The 23506-nt window shown below is 40.0% G+C and overlaps 5 protein-coding genes across 5 annotated transcripts; 1 reads left to right on the top strand and 4 right to left on the bottom strand.

Moving 5' to 3' along the window:
- Positions 1–380: 380 nt before the first annotated feature.
- On the bottom strand, positions 381–4100 carry LOC141839832 (uncharacterized). The gene is made up of 3 exons (XM_074727665.1): positions 3889–4100; positions 1583–1967; positions 381–1496 (listed from the first exon to the last, which is right to left on the bottom strand). The coding sequence occupies exons 1-3, from the start codon at positions 3949–3951 to the stop codon at positions 430–432; spliced, it is 1515 nt and encodes a 504-aa protein (XP_074583766.1). The 5' UTR covers positions 3952–4100; the 3' UTR covers positions 381–429.
- A 653-nt stretch (positions 4101–4753) lies between these two features.
- LOC141839707 (actin-depolymerizing factor 5-like) lies at positions 4754–7066 on the bottom strand. The gene is made up of 3 exons (XM_074727520.1): positions 6993–7066; positions 6630–6889; positions 4754–5113 (listed from the first exon to the last, which is right to left on the bottom strand). The coding sequence occupies exons 1-3, from the start codon at positions 7011–7013 to the stop codon at positions 4963–4965; spliced, it is 432 nt and encodes a 143-aa protein (XP_074583621.1). The 5' UTR covers positions 7014–7066; the 3' UTR covers positions 4754–4962.
- A 1979-nt stretch (positions 7067–9045) lies between these two features.
- Positions 9046–12018, bottom strand: LOC141840336 (cyclin-B2-1-like). The gene is made up of 11 exons (XM_074728290.1): positions 11929–12018; positions 11749–11827; positions 11600–11656; positions 11453–11498; positions 11210–11368; positions 10993–11133; positions 10498–10587; positions 10178–10399; positions 9628–9726; positions 9350–9531; positions 9046–9271 (listed from the first exon to the last, which is right to left on the bottom strand). Exons 1-11 carry the CDS (start codon positions 11981–11983, stop codon positions 9133–9135), a joined length of 1269 nt encoding a protein of 422 aa, XP_074584391.1. The 5' UTR covers positions 11984–12018; the 3' UTR covers positions 9046–9132.
- Positions 12019–12900: 882 nt separating this feature from the next.
- On the bottom strand, positions 12901–14928 carry LOC141842102 (COBRA-like protein 7). The gene has a single exon (XM_074730318.1). It carries the CDS (start codon positions 14926–14928, stop codon positions 12901–12903), a length of 2028 nt encoding a protein of 675 aa, XP_074586419.1.
- Positions 14929–17467: 2539 nt separating this feature from the next.
- LOC141838459 (enolase-like) lies at positions 17468–23002 on the top strand. Its single transcript, XM_074725944.1, has 17 exons — positions 17468–17586; positions 17817–17880; positions 18177–18241; positions 18430–18477; positions 18579–18665; positions 18756–18836; positions 18912–19013; positions 19092–19172; positions 19250–19324; positions 20120–20182; positions 20252–20332; positions 20968–21162; positions 21253–21303; positions 21769–21857; positions 21925–21976; positions 22060–22116; positions 22675–23002. The coding sequence occupies exons 1-17, from the start codon at positions 17521–17523 to the stop codon at positions 22753–22755; spliced, it is 1338 nt and encodes a 445-aa protein (XP_074582045.1). The 5' UTR covers positions 17468–17520; the 3' UTR covers positions 22756–23002.
- The last annotated feature ends 504 nt before the right edge of the window (positions 23003–23506 follow it).

Genomic DNA, 23506 nt, shown 5'->3' with positions numbered 1-23506 from the left:
TTCTCCCTGCCACTTATCATTTTCTTTCTTTTTTTGATTTGAACATGAACATATATTTCTTTTTCTTTGGAGAAATCTTTTAATCAAACATAACAATATTTAATGTAAGAAAGTTCATAGGAATGAAATAACTATTATTCCTGTGAACCTCATGCACCTTCACATCCAGGAAGACAGACATGCTCGTCTTAGCTAGATCTCCACTTCATCGTTTAAGAAAAATAAAAACTATAATATTTACACCTTTTAATAATGCAGACAACAGATGGCCATCCCACTGCAGCAAAACCCGTGAAAAAGTGTTCTCTTTTTTTGTTACTATTACAGGAACCAACTGTTGAAAGCGTGTCATCAGCAACGACAATGGCGTAAACAAGGAGAGGAGGAAAGAAAATAAACTCTCATTTGCTAATTTCATGTCTCTTGGATCTAAAACGGGACTACGTATGGTAGCTGATACATGTTCAACTCAGGAAGGTAACAAGCTAGAGGTTGCACTGAAGAAACTGCATGATTTTCCCGGATAGATCCTGTTGCATTGCTAGTGGTGCTCTCTTTCGCAGGACATCGTTGTTGCCTTGGAGCCACAGCTAACCAATCATCATCCTCACAGAGAACAGATGTTTCGTCGTGTTTAATCGCAGGCGGTGGATTCCAGTTTGCTGCCAAAATTTCATACTGTTCTTTTTGCCATGTTCTGCCGCCGACTCTATGTTTCCGGGAAGTTTTAGTTGTAGTAGCTGCGGCTGCTTCTGAAGGCCTGCTGGAGGAACACGGCTGCTCAGCAACTGCAGCAGGCTTCTTATCAAGTATCTGCTTTTCTGTTTTCAAGTCTAATGGCTGCGGACATATTTGTGTTGGCAATGGCACCTGCTGTCGCGGGGTTGTTTGCTTTGACGAAGAAAGCAACGGGGGCGTGGCTTGCCCTGCCGGCGGCAATGGTGGCTTCAGCTTTGTTTGCCTAGGTAAAGGCATCGCCAGCTCCACTGCCTCCAGTTTTGGCAATGGTGGCTGCTGCAGCTTTTGCCTTGGCAAAGCCATTGCTTGCTCCTCTCGCCCTGATGGTGGTGGCAATGGTGGCTGCCGCTTTGTTTGTCCTGACAAAGGCAGCTCCACTCGCCCTGATGGTGGCAACAAGGGCACTGTTGAATCTACTTGATCTGATCGTGGCAATTGTGTCCGCGCCTTAATTTGCCTTGATACAGCTAGCTTCCCAGGCCCGGACTGAGGCAATGATGGTTGCGGCTTAATTTGCCTTGATGAAGCAGGTGGTAGTTTTACTTTCCCCAATGATGTTTGCAGTGCTGGCTGGGGCTTTATTTGCCTTGATGACAGAGAGGCAAGTTCTACTTGCCCTGATGGTGGAAATGGTGGCTGCAGCTCTGTTTGCCTTGACAAAGGTGGCGGCTGCGGCTCTGTTTGCCTTGACAAAGGTAATGGTGATGGCTCCGCAACTCTTTGCCTGAAGGACGGCAACTTGATGCGAAGAGTACTACCTTCATGATAATAATAGTCAACGTTCAGAACCAAATAAAGATCGATAAAGCTAAACCAAAAGTGATAATCAAAAGCTGTTAAGTACCTTGAGTCTCATGGCTAGAAGAGGGCACCAATTTCCTTCTCTTACTGCTGTCCTGAGAGCTCTCAGGTGAGTCAAGCTTATGCTGGATAGAACAAGGATGCTCATGTTCTTCTGTGAGGCCACTTTTCTCCAGTTGCTCAATTGTTTCGCTTGTCTTCTGGCTGCAAAGGTTTGGAACCAGTGGGAGCTTCTTCTTTTCAGACTTGTGCTTTTTGTGGCTCTTTTCATCTTCAGATTTCTCCTGATGCTTCCTCTTTTTATGCTGCTTTCCATCATTATTTGAGTTTAGAGCCTCCTCTTTCTGATGGCTTTTCTGCCTCTTTGCCTTTTCTTTATGCTTCTTTGCCTTTTCTTCATCCTTCTTTGCCTTTTCTTCCTTTAGGAGCTTCATCGCATTATAAGAATTGTCAACCCCAGCACATAGGATAGACATTCACAAGTTAAGGAGAAATAGCCAAAGATGCTGAGATTAGCTACCAACTTAATCATAGCGTCACATATCAAGGCTCAATTTGTAGACCACAATAATCAAAGATGCCTATTCCCAAACCAGAGCCTTATCCAAAATTTCATGAGTAATGAAATTCTCAGAGTCTATGGTACCATCTCATTACGATAACTAAAGGATTCTGCCTAATATCGAGATAAGAAACTCAAACCAATTTACAACAAAAGCATCTGGAGGGGATTTCTATTAATAAATATAGGGCATCACCCTAATAAGACCAGAAATTCTATTAACAAAAGACCAACAACTTAAGGAGCTAAAAACTCTTAAAAGGTAACCAACCACCCATCACCCTGATGCTAATGAAAATAATACCTACTGAAACAAATTGCTCGCCCACTCTGTAGTTATATTTATAGACTCAAAGCAGCACCACAACAAGAAATTAAGTCTAAAGAACACAATTAAATGTCCAAATTGGAGCAGCTAAGTTATTCTCACAGCCATTTGAGACAATATAAGGGGCAAAATCAAATGTTGATTAGGAGGGATTTTAACTAAGGCCACATAATGTCTTGGGCCCATAGCCAACACTAACCTAAGAATATTTCACAAGAAATGTGGATCAATCATCATCATCAATCAAAGGCTAGGATTGCATAATAAAACTTGAACAAATGTTCCAATTATAAGGTCCAACATCAATGAAATCCTTTGCTTCATTGCAGGGTATAAGAAAGGTGAGATCTCTTTTTAACTTCACAATCCTAACAAAGATGATATCCATGGGATCATTGCATTGGCCTGCCTCTTTACTTGGTTTCATCATGATTGGAACAAAGGTTTTAAAAGTCATGCACTGATGGTCCACCACATTGCTACTGCTTGAAACCTAATAGCCACTCACATAACCTTGCCTGTCTCAAATTCCTAACCAAAAACTGATCCTAACATGATTTATGAAAATCCAAAGTAGCATGTAAACAACATGATATTTAGAAAATTTTGCCTTCAAATCCCAGTCCCATGGAGCATAGTGAGAACATTCAACAAAATAATACAGAATGCACATGCCAGTTATTCAATAAACATATTCTGGCTAGTAGAGATTTTCATTGTCTCTCAAACTTCCTTCCTTTCCATAATATGACTACTAATACACAGCTTATCTTGAATTCACTCAATAAAGATTTCATGACTGATAATCCATTTAAAATTCCAGAATCAGCCAAGCACAGATGTTATCCATACACTCCTTAGCACAATACAATGGTATTACACCAGCACTAAATTCTTATGACATCTCATTCCCTTTATAATTCCTTGACCAACCTACAAACCTAGGATTTACAAATTTACCCTCTGATTCAACTAAAACTCACAATACCACATCCATCCATTCTTGACAATGGTACAACTCCATGAAGAGATGGTGGACTGCTATCATTCTAAACGATTGCAGCATAAGAATAACAGATTTGTTTAGATCCAGTTAGCAATAACCTTATTTAACCCTTCCCTCGCAGCTCATCAACAAATCAGCTTATCTCTAATCACAAACAAAACATACGGCTAAAAACCACCACCATCTCTGTCGTTTAGAATCGATCGATCGATCAGGACCCAGACAATTACAATGGATTTCATTTTTTTGTCATATTGATACAAAAAAACGTATACATATATTTCCTTTACACGAACGCCACCTAAACGTAGACTTCTTAGATAGAATCTTTGATCTCTGTCCGCGCCTATAGAAAGATCAAAAGATGATCCGAGCAACCGACCCATCACCGATAAAGGAAGCCGAGCAAGAATGCAAGAAATCAATCACAGCAAGCATCGGTGCTCAACAAACCTTAAGGGATTCGATCTCGGCCTGCCCGAAATAAGGTGTCGGGTACGGAAAGCAACGGGACATGGCGCTTACGGAGATCTCTTCCTCCTCCCTTTCCCCTCGATCAAGAGGCCTATCGGAGGGAAGAGAAAAGGCAAAGAAGTCAATCGAGAAAAACTAGGGTTAGGGTTGCGCCGCAGAAACGAGGAAGGGGAACCAAAAAAACAAAAGTCTTGGTCTCGATCGCTCGGAGGCCGAGGGGGTGTATTTATAGAGGCAAGGGAGAGGCGTGCCAGATTGGTTAAAGCGGTGCGTTGTCCCGCGGTGCTTAAAATGATCCTGAATCGGTGCGCTGCTATTGGGTTTTGGAGCGGGCCCCACACGGTTTCTGGGTCAATAAGTCATCCACGGCCCATTGGGCACTAATAAATCATAAAGTTAAGCTTAATATCAAGTAAATCGATTGATTTTTTTTAAATTTCAATCCAATTTCATTTTATATACTAATTTATTTGACTTAGATCTTATAAAATTAACAAGAACAATCGCTATCTTTAAAAATAAGTCAGTTCAAAATATTTATGTATTTTTGTAGTAGTGTTGCTGAAACACTTCCTTCAGTCAACTGAGCTGAATCTAACCGAGAAAATGGTGTTGCTGGAGATAACCGATCATGTTATTTGGGTGCCAAGCAACAAGACCCAAGTCCCCACTGTTTGAGATCGGCTTAACTATTTTGGAGCGGGCCCCTCAGAACATGCCGAGTTGGTTGACGCAGTAGAGTTGCAGAAGAGGACAAAAGTTCGAATCCTGACAAGTCCCAACTGTTTGAGATCGGCTTAAATGGTCGTATCGCATTCGATTAAAAAAACTAATCGCATTCATTAAAAAAACACATTATTGTCTTTCCAGGAACACTTCATAATAAATTGCTACTACATTCAGACAAGCAATGCCAAATATGAATGGGAGAAGGCACTACTACTACCTCATTGTTGTTGTGCAAGCACATAGATGAGCTAAACAAACAAGATCTAGGAATACTTTGTCAGTGAGCAGCAGCTGATGCTGGCAATTATTATTAATCCAACTTGCTCATTTGGCCCTCTCTTGGATCACATCAAATCCCATCTCTGTAGGGTCAGTTGCTTGCACCTCATAGTGGATCCCTTCCAGTAGCCTCCTTAGCCCTTGCTTTGAGGTTGCATACAAGATCTTTGATCTGATCCGTGATGCTGTAGGGGACCTGCAAAAGTAGCACAATGCCAAGTTCTAAAATCCAAGACAACATCAAATAATGCACCAGGAAACAGTGTTTCTGACTCCATTGGTTAGATGGAAAACCCATAGTGAATTGGATCAGTGAAGTTTGGTCTAGAATCAGTCAGAGCATCCAAATTCAATCTCTCATACGCAATAGGTTTCAAAAATCTGCGTGAACTTGACCAATTTGATTCAAGATTGCTTCAAAGCAAAAAGGTCTAGAGTTGACAAAATCTAGTTGAGATTGGTGAAAAGTGTTGATAGAAAGCAATTTCTAGACGTCTTTAAGATTCGTGAACTATACGAACTGATTGACATGTAAATCTGATACGTATGCAATTCAGATTATAAAAAGATTGGTAGAAGAGGTATGGACATGCAAGATTGTGCAGGTGCACATCAAGATCAAGGTTAGCAAGTGGGCAAGAAGAGGTTTCTCTTTTAGAAACAATGAATAGGTGCAAAGTCTAATCTCCACGTATGACTTGTTTGGCTTACTAAGATGGATGGATGCTTCCAAGAAACTAATACAAAGTGGGTGCTCTTGTCAATATGTGTGGAGACTTTTTAATTGTCCTTGCATTATCAAGATTTTCATTCAAAGAATCCTAAGCAACAAGAAAGGCTTCATATCACCTCCTAAATCCCTAATATACAAGTTAGGAATATGCTTGTAACACTTCAACTTTCTACTGCAAGTAGAGGATTTCAAGATTTCGAAAGAAAAAAAAAACAATACATAAAGTTCCTACCTTTTATTAAATTAAGGAATTAAAGTTCATGATAGTGGAATGGCTTCCCTCTACCATTTTGAAACTTGAACAAGTGGGTCTAAAGGGAACATCTTTTCCCCATGAAGTTGGCCCCTTAACTTTACTGATTTGTGCTTGATGTTTACAGATTTAGGGCACAGATGCAGAAGCAGGATGGTTTCTAAACTATGAATTAAAAGGTAATTATGAACAGAAAAACAAGTTCAAGCCTTTTAAGATAAATTTATGCTGATTGATGAAAGCACTTTCAATGGCTGCTAATGTTTATCATGGATGGTTTCTAGATTAAAGATGACAGAATGGATGATTTCTAGACATATTTAGCAGAGTGAAATTCAGATCAGATCAAGTTATGCATGGTTTTTTGTTTCCTTTTTCAGTCACAAAAATGTCTTCTTATACAATTTTTAGGGTTCTAAGACTGGTATTAGTCTTAAAAGTTGTAGATCAAATCCAGATGAAGCAAAAGAAGAGCAATCTCTTGAGTTTCTTTTTTCTTCTGGAAGACATATATGGAGGATTTAATATGAAATAATTACATAAAAAATTACCAGTTCATGAAGGAGATCAAAGTTATGAATGCCTATCTTGGTCACAAAAAAAGGCCTTTTCCGATGCGTCTGGGGTTTTCATCAATTGCCATTGATCTTAAGGATCGATGATTTATAGATCAAACCGAGTTGAGGAAAAAGCAAAGCGATCTTAGATAACGGACTAGTAGAGTACCAGGTGATGAAGAAGATCTTGCTCTTCTGGCAGTTGTCACGGGAGACGAAGTCGAAGTCGAAGACGGCGTAGCGGCAGTCGTCGGCTGGGAGAGCGGCGGCTAGGCCGTCGTAGCCCTCGCCGGCGCCGCCGACCTTGTCGACCCTCACCTCCCGCGCCTGCTCGTCGATCTTGTACACCACGTAGCGGCTCACTTTCTTCCACTTCATCTCCATGAATGAGCTCAAACACTCCTGCTTCACCCGCATCCCCTCCGTCGCCTACCATGATTTCCCCCCGAAAAAAATATATATAAAAAAACAGCCCTTCGAATCAAAATCGAAACTTTATAGGATTGAGCTAAAGAAATTGTGGATAATTCACCATCTTGAAGGCCATCGCCATGGTCGGAGCCTGGAATGCGACGACTGGCGAGCTCTGCTTTTTGGCCTTCGGAGTTGAAGGGCTTCTTAGAGGGAATTATTTATAGGCCGACGAAATATCCTCCTTTTTCGCAATAAAAGGAAAATTTTCTATTGCTCCTTATAATTTTTCTGTTTTTCAAGAATACCCTTTCAAAGTTGAAAATATGCTCCAGATAATAAAAAATCCATTAAGCTAATCACATGTTTTGCACGTGAGCTGCTTAGGTAGTATAACTTTAATAAAGTTAAATGTCGTAGTCCTTTATTCCAAATGTTTTTAAAGAAGGATGATTAAGCGTTTTTAAAAGTTTTTTAAGTGTAACACTTCAATAAAACACTTGGTATCTGCCACTGTAGTGATCCTACATGTAAGTATAATCATCTGTGAGGAGGTAAATCGAGAAATTACAGTTGGTCACGACAGAAGAGGACATTGCTTCGACTTCGTCAAGATTTGATCTCTGTCCACTTCAGCAAATTTGCTCTGTCATAACCAACTCCGTTATACCCCAAAGGCAAAAAAAAATTATATTAAAGTTATTTAGTTGGTATCAGATATTTAGTCTTTTCGCTAACTAATTCTGGAATGATTAATTCGATCTCATGAAAATTTTCTATTAGTCACCACAGTAAATTGAGAAGCGATAGTTCAGTATTCTTAGATCAACCTCTTACGGGAGGAAATTCATCATGCAATACTCCACAATTGAAATTCAGATATTAGATCCTTGGGAAATTACGTCTTACCTTTGCACTTAGCTCCGAGGATAAAAAATATATATATTTTTAGTTGACACTAGATATTCAGTCCTTCGCATGACTAATCTTGATATAATCGATCTGATCTTATAAAAATTTTTCATTGACCATCAAAATAAATCAAGAAAATTCAAATTACGACCCAGCCTACTAATTAGCGTTCTCCAATCCGCTATCTATTTGAGAAAAAATACTTAAATTTATTGCAATTGAGTCTTAAATTTTATATGCCTGATGATGACGGACCTAACCATCAAGGGCAAAAATAGTATTGTTAATGAGTAAAGAGGTTTGATTGACTATTTGATATTTTAATATTAGTGTTTATTTCGTTGTGCGGGGTAGGGGGCACTATCTTAGCACACCACTCAACACCAGCTCAATAATTATTATTTTAAGCTTTTTAGTTGGATAAAAATATTTTTTTTTCATTAGGACTGATTATTTCCCGATATTGTATAGTTTTTTTTAAGTTTTTTATTTTGTTAATTTGTCAACTAATCACAGTCATCAAAATGATATCGATCCTAATTGTTTAGGATTGCCTATGTATATTTTAATTATCTTCTAATATTGTTGTGAGATTAGAAATAAATGATTAGTTAGTTAACAATACATGATTAGCTCAACAAACCTTGTTTAGTGACTGACTACTAATAAAATTCTGACAAATTAATTAGTCAGCAAAGTAAATCTAATCCTAAGAACAACAATGATGATCTTTCAATTGAATCAGTGGAAACTAATGCCAGTTAAAAATTTAGAAGAAACAGAAAAAGAGGTCAGAAATTACAAAGAAAAGGGGGAAATAGAAGTATAATTAAGAAGAAACAAAAGAAAAGGCCAGAGAACAGGAAATCACTGGGGAATCAATAATACTTTAGAATCCAAGAAGAGGAAGATTTGTTATTAAAGCTTTTAAAGTAAGAAAAGTTAATAGAAACGCAAGAAAATCTCTTGAAATTAAGAAGAGAAACAAACGATCTTTCCCCATGTACCAGTGATTTCCAGACATGGAGGCAAACACATCTTAAAAAGAATTCAAAGGCAATATATGTAGCCAGTAAAAAGTTAATCTTAACCATCTGGAAAAGAAAATTCTTATACAATTACATTAAAGTTGAATGTAGAACCAGTGGGTCACAACAACTTTATAGTTGAGTTGACTCTAACCTCAAATACATATATTTTTGTTTGTTTTTTTGCATGCAAACATGAACTTTCTCATGTTCCTGCAACTTTTGTTGCTTCAAACAATCCCACAACTTTGTGGTTTGTGGTCCTTGCCATGGTAAAAATCAATATTAGTGGTTGCCACCATTCCTCATCAGCAAGAAGGATTAGCTTTCCAGTAGAAAAATAGCAGCTTCTGTTTTTGCTGCACATCCATACTTAAAAGTACTGTATTTTCTATGTACTCCGGTGAGCTTTCCAGTTCCAGCTTTGAGGTGGAAATCCACCATCAGCATAGAGCATTCGCTGTGATCAAGAGAGATTTTAGGGGCACGATAAAGAATTCGAAAGCGAAGAAAGCAGTAGTTGCAGAATGCAACTCACAGAAGCTGGTTCTCTGAATAGGCAGTGTGTAATTCGCAAGTTTTTGTCCATTCCTTGTTCCTCCTGAGAGCACATTGTGCAGTGTATATTGCTGCAGCAGCCAGCAATGAAGGGCGGAATTTGAGCATCTTGTACTCAACCAAGGAAAGCTCTATGATGAAGTATGAAAGAAGCTCCAACTGCTAGGTGCATGTAGTAAGCAAAATATAAAAATTTTCTTCCAAACATGGTAATTCTTAAAAGAAATATTGTGAATTAAAATTGAAATTAACTGTTACCTTTCGATCAGATTGAGCTGCCTTGAGAAACCTTTTCATGAAGACATAAGGAGTTGGAAAGGACATATTGAAGTGCAATGTTCTAAGTATCAACTTTTCCTGCAAAACAGAATGATTTAATAGAAAACATATGAAGGAGAGAACTAGCCATAATAACACTGATCTATTTTTCCTGTTTGAAAATAGAAAAAGGACCAGATGAGAAAATCACCATTAGTCAGACCAAACCAAAGCTAAACTTGCTATCGTCAGTTCAACTAAGTTTCAAGCTCCAAATTTTCTTGGCTAAATGGTCTGATTTTACGGGCTGCCTAAACCATTTGTATCTAGACCAATACTGATAGGTGTTTCGTTTTTCCATTTCTACCATGTTTTAAGCATAGAGAAGAAATTATCTAACGACTAAATCAAGCTAAAGCTTAACATATATATATTAATATATATATATATATATATATATTAATATCGAACTCCTGAAGAGACTCATTACAATAATCTAACATTAGTAGCACTAAGTATATTCGCCGCGCTTTCTTAGGGAGACAATTACCATTTCAAGAACTTCAGTCCTTGTATAAGCTTTGTCTGAAATTAAGATCAGGTCCTCGACAACAGGAACAGATACTTCCTCATACTTGCAAGCCAGAAACAATGCTGTAATTCCAACCAGCTGAAGTTTTTTCCTTGCCAACGCCTGGCATTCTAAGAATCTATCGATAATGTTTATAGTCAGAAAGAGTGTCTCTTCCATTAACTCAAATTTATAATGCACCTGTGGGGAAAGATTTATAAACCATAAGTATAGTTTGTAAAGATAGGAGAATTCATTGAAAGATTTTAAACATGCGAAGTGTTATAATTAATATCTACCTCTATCAACCAGTCAATGAGAATAGCCCTCATTTTTTCATTGATATCAAACTGCTTGGACATGTAGTCAGGTTTCACACAACTTGCATCCTGCAATTACAAATTTGGTTGTATTTGAGTGGACCATTAACTACTTACCCAAATAAAGATTTATTTGATCAGAGTTCAAATCACGCTAACAGGTGAAACCTAACGAATGTAGATTAGATTATAAAAATGATTTCAACTTAGATCATTCCGGTAATTGCCACTGGATTGAACATGGATCAACAGATTAATCTTTATAGGAAAAATTGGAGCTAGAAAAACACTGAAGACATATGATTCACAAATTGCTACTGTTAACCAGGATATATTCTAATAAACAAGATTAATGTATTAGTAGACATGATTAACAAGTTTTATCCATGGATCTGCAAAAGAAGAAGAGATTCGTAATGAGATCGCAGTTCACAAATAAAGATTTCTTCTGGTTAAGCATCTCACAAGGAATACCTCTGTCTTCCTGTAGAATCTATATATGTCATCTACGTAATCAACAACTGCTAGTGGATCATCCCGATCACATCTATCGATATCAGGCATCGAATCCACGATGATGTCTTCCATTTCAACCTCTTTGTGATTAGACTTATCCTGCAATGTAACAAAATGGCCCTCTGAGTAAGCTGCCAATAACTTTTTCAAGACTAAGGGATGAGTTTGAGCAGACCATTTCCTCTGCCATAGGCAATGGCACGCCAATGACTGATTTCTGCAAATCGACATCTATAGCTGTACAAGTATCTGCGAAACTCAAACTCACATCAGGCTGTACGTTTGGTGCATGCTTCCTGTCATTCCCAATTTGCTGATAATTTTCCTTGGACTCCTGAATAAAACTAACTTTTTAGTAATCATAGATTAGGTAACAACGCTGTGATTTACCAAGTTCCATTCTTTGAAAAAGAATCACCTGCTTCTGAACTTGCGATTTGTTTGCCGATGAGGCAGCAAATCTCCTAAAGAAACCCGATCCATCAATCAAATAAAATCCAGGACCCAAAAAAGAGGAGCAATCTTTTGAAGAAAAAAGAGTAAAATAGAACTTTTTTGTGCTAACCTTGTAATTGGTCGTCGGGCGACAAGTGCTGGAATTTTTCCATCTAAATTACTTTTGCTGCAGAAGACAGACAAAAGAAAATTGGATCATGCTGAAAATTTTTCATCAAAAGGAATGGTTAAGCATGATGCAGCAACTCAGTCAAATACCTCTTTGTCACCGCAGAAGGGTCGCGCTGCGCCCCCAACAAGTTCTTTATGTCCCTCAAAGCTCTTCGACTGCCCATTTCTGTAACAAAGAATAGAAATTAGATTCTTGTTCCTCAGCTGGGAATTCAAAATTCAAACTCCAAATTCCTCAAATAACTGATCCAAAGATTAAACAAGAACCTCGAGAAGTCTTAGGTTCGATCATGCCTTGTTCACTATCGCCAACTACATCCATTGCCCCTCCGATGTGTATGGCTCACTCAGCATTCAAGTAAAACCCAAAGAAAAGTACCACCAAAAAGAGCGATCTTTAGCCTTAAAAAGGCGAAAAAGTAGAAAGTTTAGGAATCGATCCACAAATTTCCCCTACTATGCTTTCAATCGAAGGCAAGAACCGACGAAATCATCGTGAAAGACTCAATCAAGACCTTTTTTAGAAACAGATTCTCCTCTGCCACCTCCTCGCTGAAATCCCGGCCCTGAGAAGCCGCCGGACTTCCAAGCCGAAGGCGAGTAGAGGAATCAATCGGAGCCCAAAACCCTGATCAAATTCTGCGCCTCGAGGGGGCAATTTAACGCCCTCTTCTCCGCTCTCTCTCTCTCTCTCCTCTTCGGGATTTGCGAGAGAGAGAGAACGGACGGAAGGGAAGAAAAATAAGAAAGGATTCAAAACGATCGAGGACAAAAATAAGAAGGGTGTCCGTCCGCACATGCTTTCCTCTCGGAGCTAACGGCTAGCGTGCCGTGGCCGTATGATCGGCTCTGGACGGCTAATGCGGCCCAACGGTCATGTCGGTTTCGAAATCTGTCGTTTCGGAGGGCGAAACGCGACGGTCCAATCGGGCCGGTAATCTTGATCGGCTCCTAACGTAGCCGTTGGACCATAAACACGATGCCTTTTCTTAAGAAATTTACATTTTGAATTCAGCTGCAGAGTAACGACGATTCTTAACTTTTTGTTCACGCATTATTCTGAAAAGTGGAGCAAGAGCAAATTAAGGAGAATCAAGGTCCATATCTCGATTGATACTTCTTCATTCAAGTGTAGAAGACAACATGATCAAAGTGGTACAGGATGTGCTCTGTGCATCGCCATTTTGCTGCAGCAATTACTGAAAGAATCAATGAATTGGCATCTGCAAGTCATGGCGGTCACAGGTGCAAGAGCGCAAGAGTAGAAGCTAGCAGAATCGACCCGAAATCGAAGAGGTCAGCTACAGTTCTACTCGCTGCCCAGCTTGCAGGAATCAGCTGCGGGATCGAGCATTCGTCCCCGTTGAAGTAGACCTTGGAAGGGAATCCATCCCCGGCGATGATGTCGATACCGGGCGTCGGCTTCTTCGTGAACGAGATGACCGACTGCTGCTTGCCCGGCACTCTGGGGTCGCTCTCCGTCGTGCCATTCGCCTCCCCGTTCAAGTAGTCAAGTCCGGGCAGGCCCTGCATGAAGATGGTGTTGTTCCCTGACGTCGTCCCGTTGAAGGAGTACATCTGCTCGTAGCCCGGGGTGGCCTTGTCCATCTGCACGGCCACGAACCAGTTCGCGAACTGGTCGTCGCGCCAGTTGAACAGAGTCACCCTCGCCGACCACCCCTTGCCGTAGTTGGTGAGGATGTGCCAGTTGATACTGATGCCGCAGTAGTCGGCGCAGGGCAGCGGGGAGGGCACGTTGTAGTGCTTGATCCGGGCCCAGGCGAGGGCTTTGGCGGTCCGATTTTCGAACGGCAAGAGGAGGGCCTCCGGCGAGAGTAGCATCGCCGGCGCGGTGGTGTCGCAGGTTCGCCCACGGTTTCTAGCGGAGCAACCGCAGGCGCAGGTGTTGCAGGGAACGACGGAGTCATTGTAGAAGGCGGAGAAGGAGACGCAGCATTTGGGGCTTGCGCCCTTGGGCAGAGTGATGTTGCAGACCACTTGCCAGCTCGCGAGCGCGAGGCTTACCGAGTCGAGGCCGCTGCCGCTCGGGTCCGGGAACACCGCGGGGCTGACCCTGATCGGCTGCCCGCATTGGTAGTCCGGGTTGAGGGTGCCGGAGATGTTCCAGTTGATCGGTGGGTAGATGATGGAGCGGTTGACGTCCGGCGGCGTCTTGTACACCTGCATCTGAAAGGCCGACACGGACTGCTCTGGATCCATCTCCGGCGGGAGGAGGGTGCCGTTGCGGCAGCAGTGGGGGATGCGGCCGAGATTGGTGTCGTTGTACTGCCACGGGCTCAGGTCAACGATGGTGGGTTTGGGCTTGCAGCTGAGCACTTGGGAGAAGTCCAGGTTCTGGTAGTACTGCGATTGCTTGCCGAAGATGCAGTCGGAGGTGTCGACGACGGTCGGATACGCGCCCTTCATGGAGTAGATGAACTCGCTGCGCGCCCACTCCCAGGTGAGCTCCCAGTGATCGAGGCGGCCGAGAGGGTTATGGTTCTCGATAGTGACGAGGGCCAGATAGCTGTTGCTGTAGGATTGGAGGACGTCGTAGGCGATGGTGAGGTCGCCAGGTCGGCGTTCGAGGTAGCCGGTGGAGTTGATCTGCTGGGGGACGAAATTAGGGTTAGGGAGGCAGCATCTATCCACCGAGGTGGTGTCGTTGACGCCGGGGATCGCATCGCAGTTGTAGGACGGGTCGTCCAGCGTGAGGAATTCGGGCAGCGGCAGCGCCGGGGGAGGCGAGCCGAAGAAAGTCCCGACGATGGTGATCTTCGCCTCGATCTGCGTCAGGTCGTTGGCCGTCTCGATGGGCGTCTTCAAATCAGTGTTGGGGTAGCCGGAGAAGGCGGTGGCGTTGGCGTCGAGGGTGGTGTTGTAGGGGAGAGTGGAACCGTTGGTGAGAACGCCGCCGCCGACGGAGACGATGAGCTCTTGATGGCGGAAGGGGACGAGGAGCGTCCAGGAAAGGAGATCGGCGGTGCCTTGGTTGAGGACGGTGGCGACGGCAGTGAAGGCGTAGGGTTGGTCCGCCGGGTCGGAGGTAATGGGGTGTATCTTCTGCCGTTTCTGGATGAAGTAAGAGAGGAGAATGCCGTTGCATAACGACTCCGGCGATGGCGCTGGAGCGGGGGCCGGGGTAGTCGCCGGAACTACAGCGGGTGCTGGCGGCGCAGCTCCTTGAGACAGCGACGTCGACGGGGAGAGCAAGAAGACGAGCAGGAGGAGAGAAAACGAAGATCCGGCGCACAAATCCTTCGCCATTTCCGCTCTCTCCTCTGCTGCGAGAACGAACGAAGGGAAAAAAGAAAAAGGGAAGAACGGAGAAGACAGAGTAGTGGGAAGCGCGTTCTATTTTGTAATTTTTTTTTAAAAAAAAAGGGGAATAATTACATAATACTTTTTTTATCAAAAAAAATTAAATAGGGGACGCTCATCTCATTTCAAATTCAAACTAGTAAAAGTTTGATGCATATAATATTTTTTTTCATAAAATAATTTTGAATATAAAAATAAAAATTATCGCTTATATCAAGTTTGTTACTGATGCATTTAGTGATGACCGATTCGATCCAACTAAAATAATTATGGAATTTGCAAATTATTTGTATTTTGACATCTCAACTAAGTTTTATTCAAAATATAATTCAAGAATATTTTAGAAATAAGATACTTTAATAAGGGAAATTTTAAAAATAAAATTTTTGTTACCACATTTTCTTGCATGTACTTCACTCACCTATGAGAATATCATGTTTTAGTTGCCAACCACGAAGAGGACATGCAAATCGAATTAAGGATAACCATGTGGGCACGATAGAAATATTTTTGCCAACCATACGCATTATTAATCTAGAATGTATTAATTTATTGCTATGATTGTTTATTCATCAAATTAGTCTTAGACATTAGTTATTAGATTTTTTTCGCCAAGGGTGAAAAATTGGAGGGAGGAGATTATTAAGAGCTTGTAAAAGCCTTTGAAAACCCTTGGACAATGTTTTTTCATGACTACTAGATGTTGAAATATTACAATCAAATTTAGATACAATTATTAAGAGAAAACACACATCTTTTAACGGCTAATTAATATTTACAAGTTACTTTTTGAACCATACTAGTCAATTAAAATCATCAAATTAATTACTCACTCGGATAGAGAGTGTTTTATTGCCCCTAGGGTAATGATGTAGCGGTAAGGTGACTTATTAGTCTCTCAAGTATCTAAAAATTGAGTTCTAATTCAACAAATTAATAGATGAATTTTTTTTAATGGACGTGTTCCTGCTTGAGATTGCCACGAGATGAGCTAATGGATTTCTGTGAGATGGAATCATTGAAAACCCAAGGATCGTTGGATTGATTGGAGAGTCTGTGAAGACTTAAAAGAAAAAGAGAGTTGGAAGGGAGGTCAAGAAATGCCCTGACTCAGCCACTCTCGATGTTCAAATTAAATTTTTGATGGGAAGGTAGAGTAGAAGAACAGTAGATGAGCATATAGATGTAAGGGTGCACATGTGCGTACCTTCGCATGTGAGAGTGGACTCCTTTTATATAGTGCAATAGGAATGAGATGTCACATCCATAATAGAGAAAATATCATCATTCTCTACATCCCATACTATAAAAGGTCATATTGCATTAATCGCAGATCATGGTACAACGTCATGTTGTGCATCATATGACCCACACATGTCATGCCAGTTCACATGTCGCTTATGCTGTTATTGGGTGTCAAAGAGTTTGACCTGCTAAGGTGGCGGGCCAGGGTTGAGGGAGCCAAATCACCTAGGGGCCAAGTCTCAAGGACGAATGGACAACTCAGGTTAGTCGGTTTCATGAGGAAGACGGGTTAGTTGACCTTCGTCGGTAAAACGAGTCAGTCGACCTTCATGAAGAAAATGAGTCAGACAACTTTCATCGGTAAAATGGGTCAATGGGCCTTCAAGAGGAAGATGGGTCAGTTGAACTTCACCAGTAAGACAAGTCAATCGGCTTTCAAAAGGAAGACGGGTCAGTCAACCTTCACCGATAAAATGGGTTTGTTGGCTTTCACAAGGAAGACGGGTCAGTCGGTCTTTACTGGTAAAATAAGTCAGTTGACCTTCATCGGTAAAACGAGCCTTCACGAGGAAGACAGTTAGTCGTTTTCATTGGTAAAATGAGTCAGTCGGTCTTTATCGATAAAATGAGTCAGTTGAACTTCATCGATAAAATGGATCAGTCGGCCTTCACAAGAAAGATTGATCGATGAGTCCATCTCTTCAGATTACGTTTTCGAGTAAGGATGTCGTTGATATAAAAATACTGATGGTCAATTTATAAAGTTGAATCGTTCACCTCCAGAAATAATTGAATCGCAATACCTGAGTTTTAAAAAAAACTCCAACTTCAAGTGTTTTATATTTTCAATTACAAAATTTTGACCTGTCAACTATTGATGCAATGCAGATGTCAAATTTAGAAAGAACTACTAAACTATAGATTGTAAAAGTATACACTTAATATGTAATGGTTAAATGGGTTAGGTTATTAAGTTGTATATAATATAATATTATCTATAGCTGTAAACAGATTTCAATATTCATCTATACTAATTTAATAAAATTTAATTATGAAATACTTGAACCTGATTTAAATATAAATAAAAAAATATTTTGGAAAAATCGTCAATACTTGAATTTATACGGTCAAATATTCGCCTCATCAGAGTCGGAGTCTACGAGATCGCTCGTCCATCCACTGTTACACTACATAACTTTATAAGAGACCTCAGGGCAAACGAGCTTGGGCCGCAAGCAACTCAGTTTCCACTCATTTTCTTCTCCGATTCAAATCCATCAAAGCGGGAGAAGCATGGTGGCGATCAAATCCGTCAAGGCTCGCCAGATCTTCGACAGCCGCGGAAACCCCACCGTCGAGGTCAGATTCTCTTCCGCCTCCTCTCTTTCTCTTCGATCGGTCGTCTATGATAGGGTTTTGGATTTTGTGCTTATGCGATCATCATTAGTGAGGGGGTTTTGCAATGTTGATGATCTCATTTTGTGTTGGATCTGATTTATGTGTTTGGGATTTTGAGGATTTGATGTTGTTTGACTGAAAAATCCAAATTCTTCGCTATATTAATTGTCGATGTGGTTGTTTTGCTTCAGGTTGATATTACATGTGACAATGGGACCTTTGCCAGGGCTGCCGTACCCAGTGGTGCATCCACAGGTAACCTATTATGTCAAGTCGCTGACGTGTGATTAGGCGTACTTCTATATTGTTGATCCTTCTTTTGCTCGCTTGTTGTATTTCAGTTGTTTCTCTAGTAATGTATCAACGTGATCAGCATTGCACTTCTGAAGCGATTTAAATATTTATAACCACCATCGAAACTAATGCTAGAAGGCTGAACACATTTATTGTTCTGGGTATTAATGTTGAGTTTCGGATAGGTAGATTGTAACGTTTCTCTAATTTAATGTTATGATTTTAAAACTACTAATTAGAAAGTGTTGCAATTGAAGGTGTATATGAAGCGCTGGAGCTGAGAGATGGAGGATCAGAGTATCTTGGAAAGGGTGTCCTCAAGGTTCTTGTTTTTTTTCTGTTTAAATTAGCTTAATCCTTCTCACTGAGTTGTATTTCAGTACATGGTTCACCAAAGATGTCAGCATCTGATTTACATGTTCTCAATATTGATTGAATATTTGACTGCACTTATGAATTTCTTTGTGTTTTAATGACATGATAAAAAAATGTTAATCCATATTGTCTTAGGCTGTCGAGAACGTGAATAAAATAATTTCTCCAGGATTGATTGGCAAGGTATGCTAAATGTTCTTAATTTTTTCTCCTATTTGTATTTTATTCCTCATTCCATTATCCTGTATAAGTCTAACAAATATGAATGTTTAAACTTGTTGCAGGATCCTACTGAGCAAGCACAGATTGATAACTACATGGTCCAACAACTTGATGGCACTCAAAATGAGTGGGGCTGGTGCAAACAGAAGGTGAACTTCTCTTTTGTCATTGGTATTAAGTCATTATTATTTATTTAGTGTGTAATAATTGGTTATTTTGGTTCAATGTTGTTGCTTCAGCTTGGTGCCAATGCCATATTAGCAGTATCACTTGCTGTCTGTAAAGCAGGTGCAAGTGCGAAGAAAATTCCACTCTATCAGGTTGGAAAAATGGTTAGACAAGACTCTGAGTAGCTGATAATGTTTTTATGTCTGATATTTTTTTTTGGGATGTAGCACATAGCCAATCTTGCTGGAAACAAGAACTTAGTTTTGCCTGTTCCTGCATTTAATGTTATCAATGGAGGATCACATGCAGGAAACAAGCTTGCTATGCAGGTTAGAGCCACGTGAGATATTAGTTTCACAAAATGTAAGGTACTCATGGTTCTTATCTTGGGTTTCTTGTTATGCCAGGAGTTCATGATTCTTCCAGTGGGGGCTTCTAGTTTCAAGGAAGCCATGAAGATGGGTGTAGAAGTTTATCACAATTTGAAGGTTAGTGTCGTGTTGTAACTTAATTTACTAACACTTGTTTTAAGAAGATTGGGATATAACTTTTCTTTTGTTTTTAGGCTGTCATCAAGAAGAAGTATGGACAGGATGCGACTAATGTTGGAGATGAAGGCGGTTTTGCTCCCAACATTCAGGTTTGATGCTCATATTCATAGATTTTGTATGATTGATGTAATTTTCATGATAAATATATTATTATTTGTTTTAAAGTAAGCTTATTTTCATGACAAATGTTGTAAAAATATATATATATATATACCCTTGCTCATTTGGAATTAAGCTAGCTACTTGGGGACTGATTAGATTATTCAGCTGGATGTGTTGGTTCGGCATGGGCTTTTCTCAGTTGGTATGCTAGCTTGGAATAAGTCAGATAGCCACTGTGAGTTTGGTGGATACTACTGTCTTTGATTACTTGGTACCATTCAGCCAATCATATCCACCACTAGCTGGTCTCATGAAGCTGCTGCTTTGACTTTTTGGCATGTATACTGCCTAATAAAAAACCAATTGGAAATTGACATTGACTCAACATCTACTGACTAATCAAATAGAATCTTGGGCATGACACGAACCTAAGCTTGTTAGTATGTCCAGCTAATTCTGGTTAACATAGTAGTGTTAAGAGCACAAGTATTGCTACGAACCTACTGCTTGAACTGTTATTTCTTACTTTCGATATACAACTAACTTATCAAAATCTCCGATCAAGCTGTATTCGCAATGTGGTCTTCCTAAGGATTTTTCTTTACTCTATATAATTTTTTCGACCATTGACTTATGGTAACCTGAAGTCTGTGCTTGAGTTGTTGGACAAAATAGTAACAAGGCATAGTTGCTTCTGGGGGATTTTAATTAGAAGTTAAAACTGCCTCATCTGCAGTCTTTACTCTCTACAGATTGTGATGTTTCTTTCTTTGAAATTTCAGGAGAACAAGGAAGGTCTTGAACTTCTGAAGACAGCTATAGCTAAAGCTGGATACACTGGAAAAGTATGTACTATCATGTGTATACTTATACTTAAAGTTCTATTATCTTATTGTTCTTGGGAATTGCTGCAGGTTGTGATTGGCATGGATGTTGCTGCATCAGAATTCTATAATGAGAAGGATAAGAATTATGACCTCAATTTTAAGGAGGAGGTAAGCTTATTTTCGGTGGTTGATAGATTTAGGTGAATGACTTGCTACAATTTTAGACTCTTCAATCTTCAATTGCAACATTTTATTCTAGATTCTCTTCCTTTCACTATTCATGGTAACAACCCATGGCGGGCCCATCATTTGGCGGGGCGGTGGGCTAGCCCACGCATCTCTGGCGGGTTGGGAAATCTCCAACCCAACCCAACTCAAGGCTGGGCCGCGCGTTAGCCCGGCCAACCCGCGGGCCTATTAAAAAAATAAAAAAATATTAAAAATATTAAAAATTTTAAATTTTTAAATATAATTTAAAATGATTAAGTTGAAAGTTTTAACTTTGAATTATAATTTTTAAGTTTAAATTGTATTTTAAATAGATGAAACCCACTAATTCATTAAGTTTTATACTTTAATTTTAAAACTTAAAATAAATAAATAAACTTTCTCAACCCGCGGGCCAACCCAAGCCCGCCGCGGGCCAACCCACGCGGGTCGCGGGCCTAGGCGGGCCAACCCACCTCAACCCACTAAAATGGGTTGATAAAAGTTCGACCCAACCCGCCTAAATTACATGGCGGGGCGGGCCAATCCGGCGGGCCTAACCCAACTTGACGGCTAACCAGAGTCTGTTAATGCAGAACAATGATGGCTCTCAAAAAATTTCCGGAGACAGTTTGAAAAATGTCTACAAGTCCTTTGTGAGTGAATACCCAATTGTATCAATTGAGGACCCATTTGATCAGGATGACTGGACCCATTATACAAAGATGACAGAAGAGATTGGAAAGGAAGTGCAAATTGTTGGAGATGACCTACTTGTCACCAACCCAACAGTAAAATTTTACTTGGAAATTGCTAAAGACACATTTTTCTTTTCTTCTCGTTGAGATTTAAATTCCTTTTTGTTCAATTTATTTTTGCAGCGAGTTGCCAAGGCAATAAAGGAGAAAGCCTGCAATGCTCTTCTTTTGAAGGTACTGCTTTTTACTGGTTTTGTCTGTTTTTGTTCCTTGAGAGAGAGAGAGAGGTGCTGCTTATGTGTGGCCTTTGAGAAAAGAAATCAGTTTAGCTCAACTTTAGGATATGTTCTGCTGACTGTGGGAGACACAAAAGTATAGCTGATGCAAATAAGAGAAAAAAAATGGAATTCTGACATAATTGTAACAGGAAGAAGCAATCATCGAATATAAAAAAATGTAAATAAACAAACTGTGGATGAGAAAAGACTTCTAAAATCAGGTTACGACCATCCTACAAAGCTCCAGTTCTTTATATCTCGAACAACTTTTTTTTTTTTTGAATTGTTAAGACTAGTATTTCATTTGTTCATTTCCCCTTCATATTGAAGATATGTTGGTCCTTAGTTATCTTGATGACAGAAGTTCCTATATCTGGCGTGTCTGTGTAAGCGGTGTTTCTTTGTTTTCATGGTTGTTTAGGTAAATCAAATTGGGTCTGTTACGGAGAGTATTGAGGCTGTCAAAATGTCTAAGCATGCTGGTTGGGGAGTGATGGCCAGCCATAGAAGGTATGTTCTTTGTTAATTTCTAGTTATTTTTAACACTTCTGTTTAACTTGTCTTTTTCTTCTGACAGTGGTGAGACGGAAGATACTTTCATTGCTGATCTCTCAGTTGGTTTGGCAACTGTATGTACTTCAACTCAGAAATTCCCCATGATTTCATGGTATGTGCTCGTGATAAGTCTGACGTTTGAGAGTTTATCCAACAGGGTCAAATCAAGACTGGAGCTCCATGTCGATCTGAGCGCCTTGCGAAGTATAACCAGGTAAGCTATATTGAGCCACTTGTAGTGTGATGTGGATATTATCATCTTACTGTACTTATGTAACCTAGTCCTCCCGACCAATTTGGGTTGCCGTTTGGAACAAATGCAAAAACAAAAAAAATGGATTTAACCCAGCTTGGATGGTTGCACAAGTTATCGTGGGTCTATGCCTACTCATTTAAGGGAAGAGAAGAACTAGAGAAGTATCATTTTTTACCTTGTTTGCTTGTATTAATAGAATAGAATTAAGAAATTTGAGGCCATTGTTCACGTGGAGGGCAATTTAGGTTAGAAGGATGTAAACCAATCTATATTCACCATTCTCACACAGGGCCACTTGATTCTACCAGGATCATGTGACTTAGAAGGGCTCGTCACTGTTAATTTTGATCACGGCATCTGAATATGATAATTATGCATCTTATTATATAATCCTGCTTTAGTTTATCTTAGGTGAATTCTCTCTTGTGGTCCAACAATTTAGTTTCATCGACATCAAGAGTATGACTCAGTTGATCTTCTTTTGCTGAAACCATTATTTCTGTGCGTCGCTTGCAGCTTGTGAGAATTGAAGAGGAGCTTGGCGCTGCTGCAGTTTATGCAGGAGACAAGTTCAGAACTCCCGTCGCGCCCTACTAAAAGGCAACAGGCACTTGGCCGAAGCTATAGGAGGTTGCTGTCCTTCAGCTGAGTTTTGATTTTTGGTTTGGGTTTTCGGTTGAAAAAAGTTTGGCTTGCTTCTGAGGAATAATTTCCAGCTTGACACGTTGCAACTGCCTTGTGTTGAGGCAACGGTTTTTTTCTTTGAGTATGCTATAATCAGGAGATGAGTTTTGGAACCTGGAAAATTTCCACTAATATACCAAAAAGTAAACCTTTTAGCTCTTATCGAGAACAATCGCTGTCATTTGCATGACTAGTCCCGTTTGCAGCCGTTTATTATCAGTTCTAGCAAATATTTTCCGTTGGCTATTTTAGCCAACTATTGACTTGAGAATTGCCATAGAATCTGCACTAGTTAAATGAATCTGGATGATTATTTTTCATTTGAATAGAATCATTGGATAATTAATAATTTTAGGATGAATAATATAAAACAACCTTTTGACAATAATATAAAAATAATGGATGCTTTTTTTTACCCTCTTTATGTACTAATAAATAATTTGTATGATAGATAATTAACAATTTCACGGGATACAAATCAAATCTTCTCTTTTTGATGGCACTTGGGATCCCTCGTCAAAATCGTGTTGTTATTTGGTTTATCGTGTTCATTTCGATGTATGCAATTCATTGAGCGTAAGTAATTTATTCTGTAGTTTGCGAATTTGCATGGAAATAAATGTTTTGTATTAATAATGAATTTGGCAATTAATACTCACCGAGC

This window comes from Curcuma longa, chromosome 11 (genome assembly GCF_044706935.1).
Source record: "Curcuma longa cultivar G26 ecotype Majalengka, Jawa Barat chromosome 11, ITB_CL_G26_1.1, whole genome shotgun sequence".
Classification (NCBI taxonomy): Eukaryota; Viridiplantae; Streptophyta; class Magnoliopsida; order Zingiberales; family Zingiberaceae; genus Curcuma; species Curcuma longa.
Note: the sequence above shows the minus strand (reverse complement) of the source record. Positions and strands in the feature narration are given on the sequence as shown.

What these genes read in the sequence shown, in the direction of transcription:
- LOC141839832 (XM_074727665.1), bottom strand. Translation starts at nt 3,951, where the DNA reads ATGTCCCGTTGCTTTCCGTACCCGACACCTTATTTCGGGCAGGCCGAG. An exon ending in CCGAGATCGAATCCCTTAAG is followed by an intron (nt 1,968 to 3,888) that starts GTTTGTTGAGCA and finishes AATGCGATGAAG; the next exon opens with CTCCTAAAGGAAGAAAAGGC. An exon ending in TTCTAGCCATGAGACTCAAG is followed by an intron (nt 1,497 to 1,582) that starts GTACTTAACAGC and finishes ATTATCATGAAG; the next exon opens with GTAGTACTCTTCGCATCAAG.
- LOC141839707 (XM_074727520.1), bottom strand. Translation starts at nt 7,013, where the DNA reads ATGGCGATGGCCTTCAAGATG. An exon ending in TGGCGATGGCCTTCAAGATG is followed by an intron (nt 6,890 to 6,992) that starts GTGAATTATCCA and finishes AAATCATGGTAG; the next exon opens with GCGACGGAGGGGATGCGGGT. An exon ending in AAGATCTTCTTCATCACCTG is followed by an intron (nt 5,114 to 6,629) that starts GTACTCTACTAG and finishes CTACTTTTGCAG; the next exon opens with GTCCCCTACAGCATCACGGA.
- LOC141840336 (XM_074728290.1), bottom strand. Translation starts at nt 11,983, where the DNA reads ATGGATGTAGTTGGCGATAGTGAACAAGGCATGATCGAACCTAAGACT. An exon ending in TGCCTATGGCAGAGGAAATG is followed by an intron (nt 11,134 to 11,209) that starts GTCTGCTCAAAC and finishes GTTACATTGCAG; the next exon opens with GATAAGTCTAATCACAAAGA. An exon ending in GATTCTACAGGAAGACAGAG is followed by an intron (nt 10,588 to 10,992) that starts GTATTCCTTGTG and finishes TTGTAATTGCAG; the next exon opens with GATGCAAGTTGTGTGAAACC.
- LOC141842102 (XM_074730318.1), bottom strand. Translation starts at nt 14,928, where the DNA reads ATGGCGAAGGATTTGTGCGCCGGATCTTCGTTTTCTCTCCTCCTGCTC.
- LOC141838459 (XM_074725944.1), top strand. Translation starts at nt 17,521, where the DNA reads ATGGTGGCGATCAAATCCGTCAAGGCTCGCCAGATCTTCGACAGCCGC. An exon ending in GGGGCTGGTGCAAACAGAAG is followed by an intron (nt 18,666 to 18,755) that starts GTGAACTTCTCT and finishes TTGTTGCTTCAG; the next exon opens with CTTGGTGCCAATGCCATATT. An exon ending in AGAAAATTCCACTCTATCAG is followed by an intron (nt 18,837 to 18,911) that starts GTTGGAAAAATG and finishes TTTGGGATGTAG; the next exon opens with CACATAGCCAATCTTGCTGG.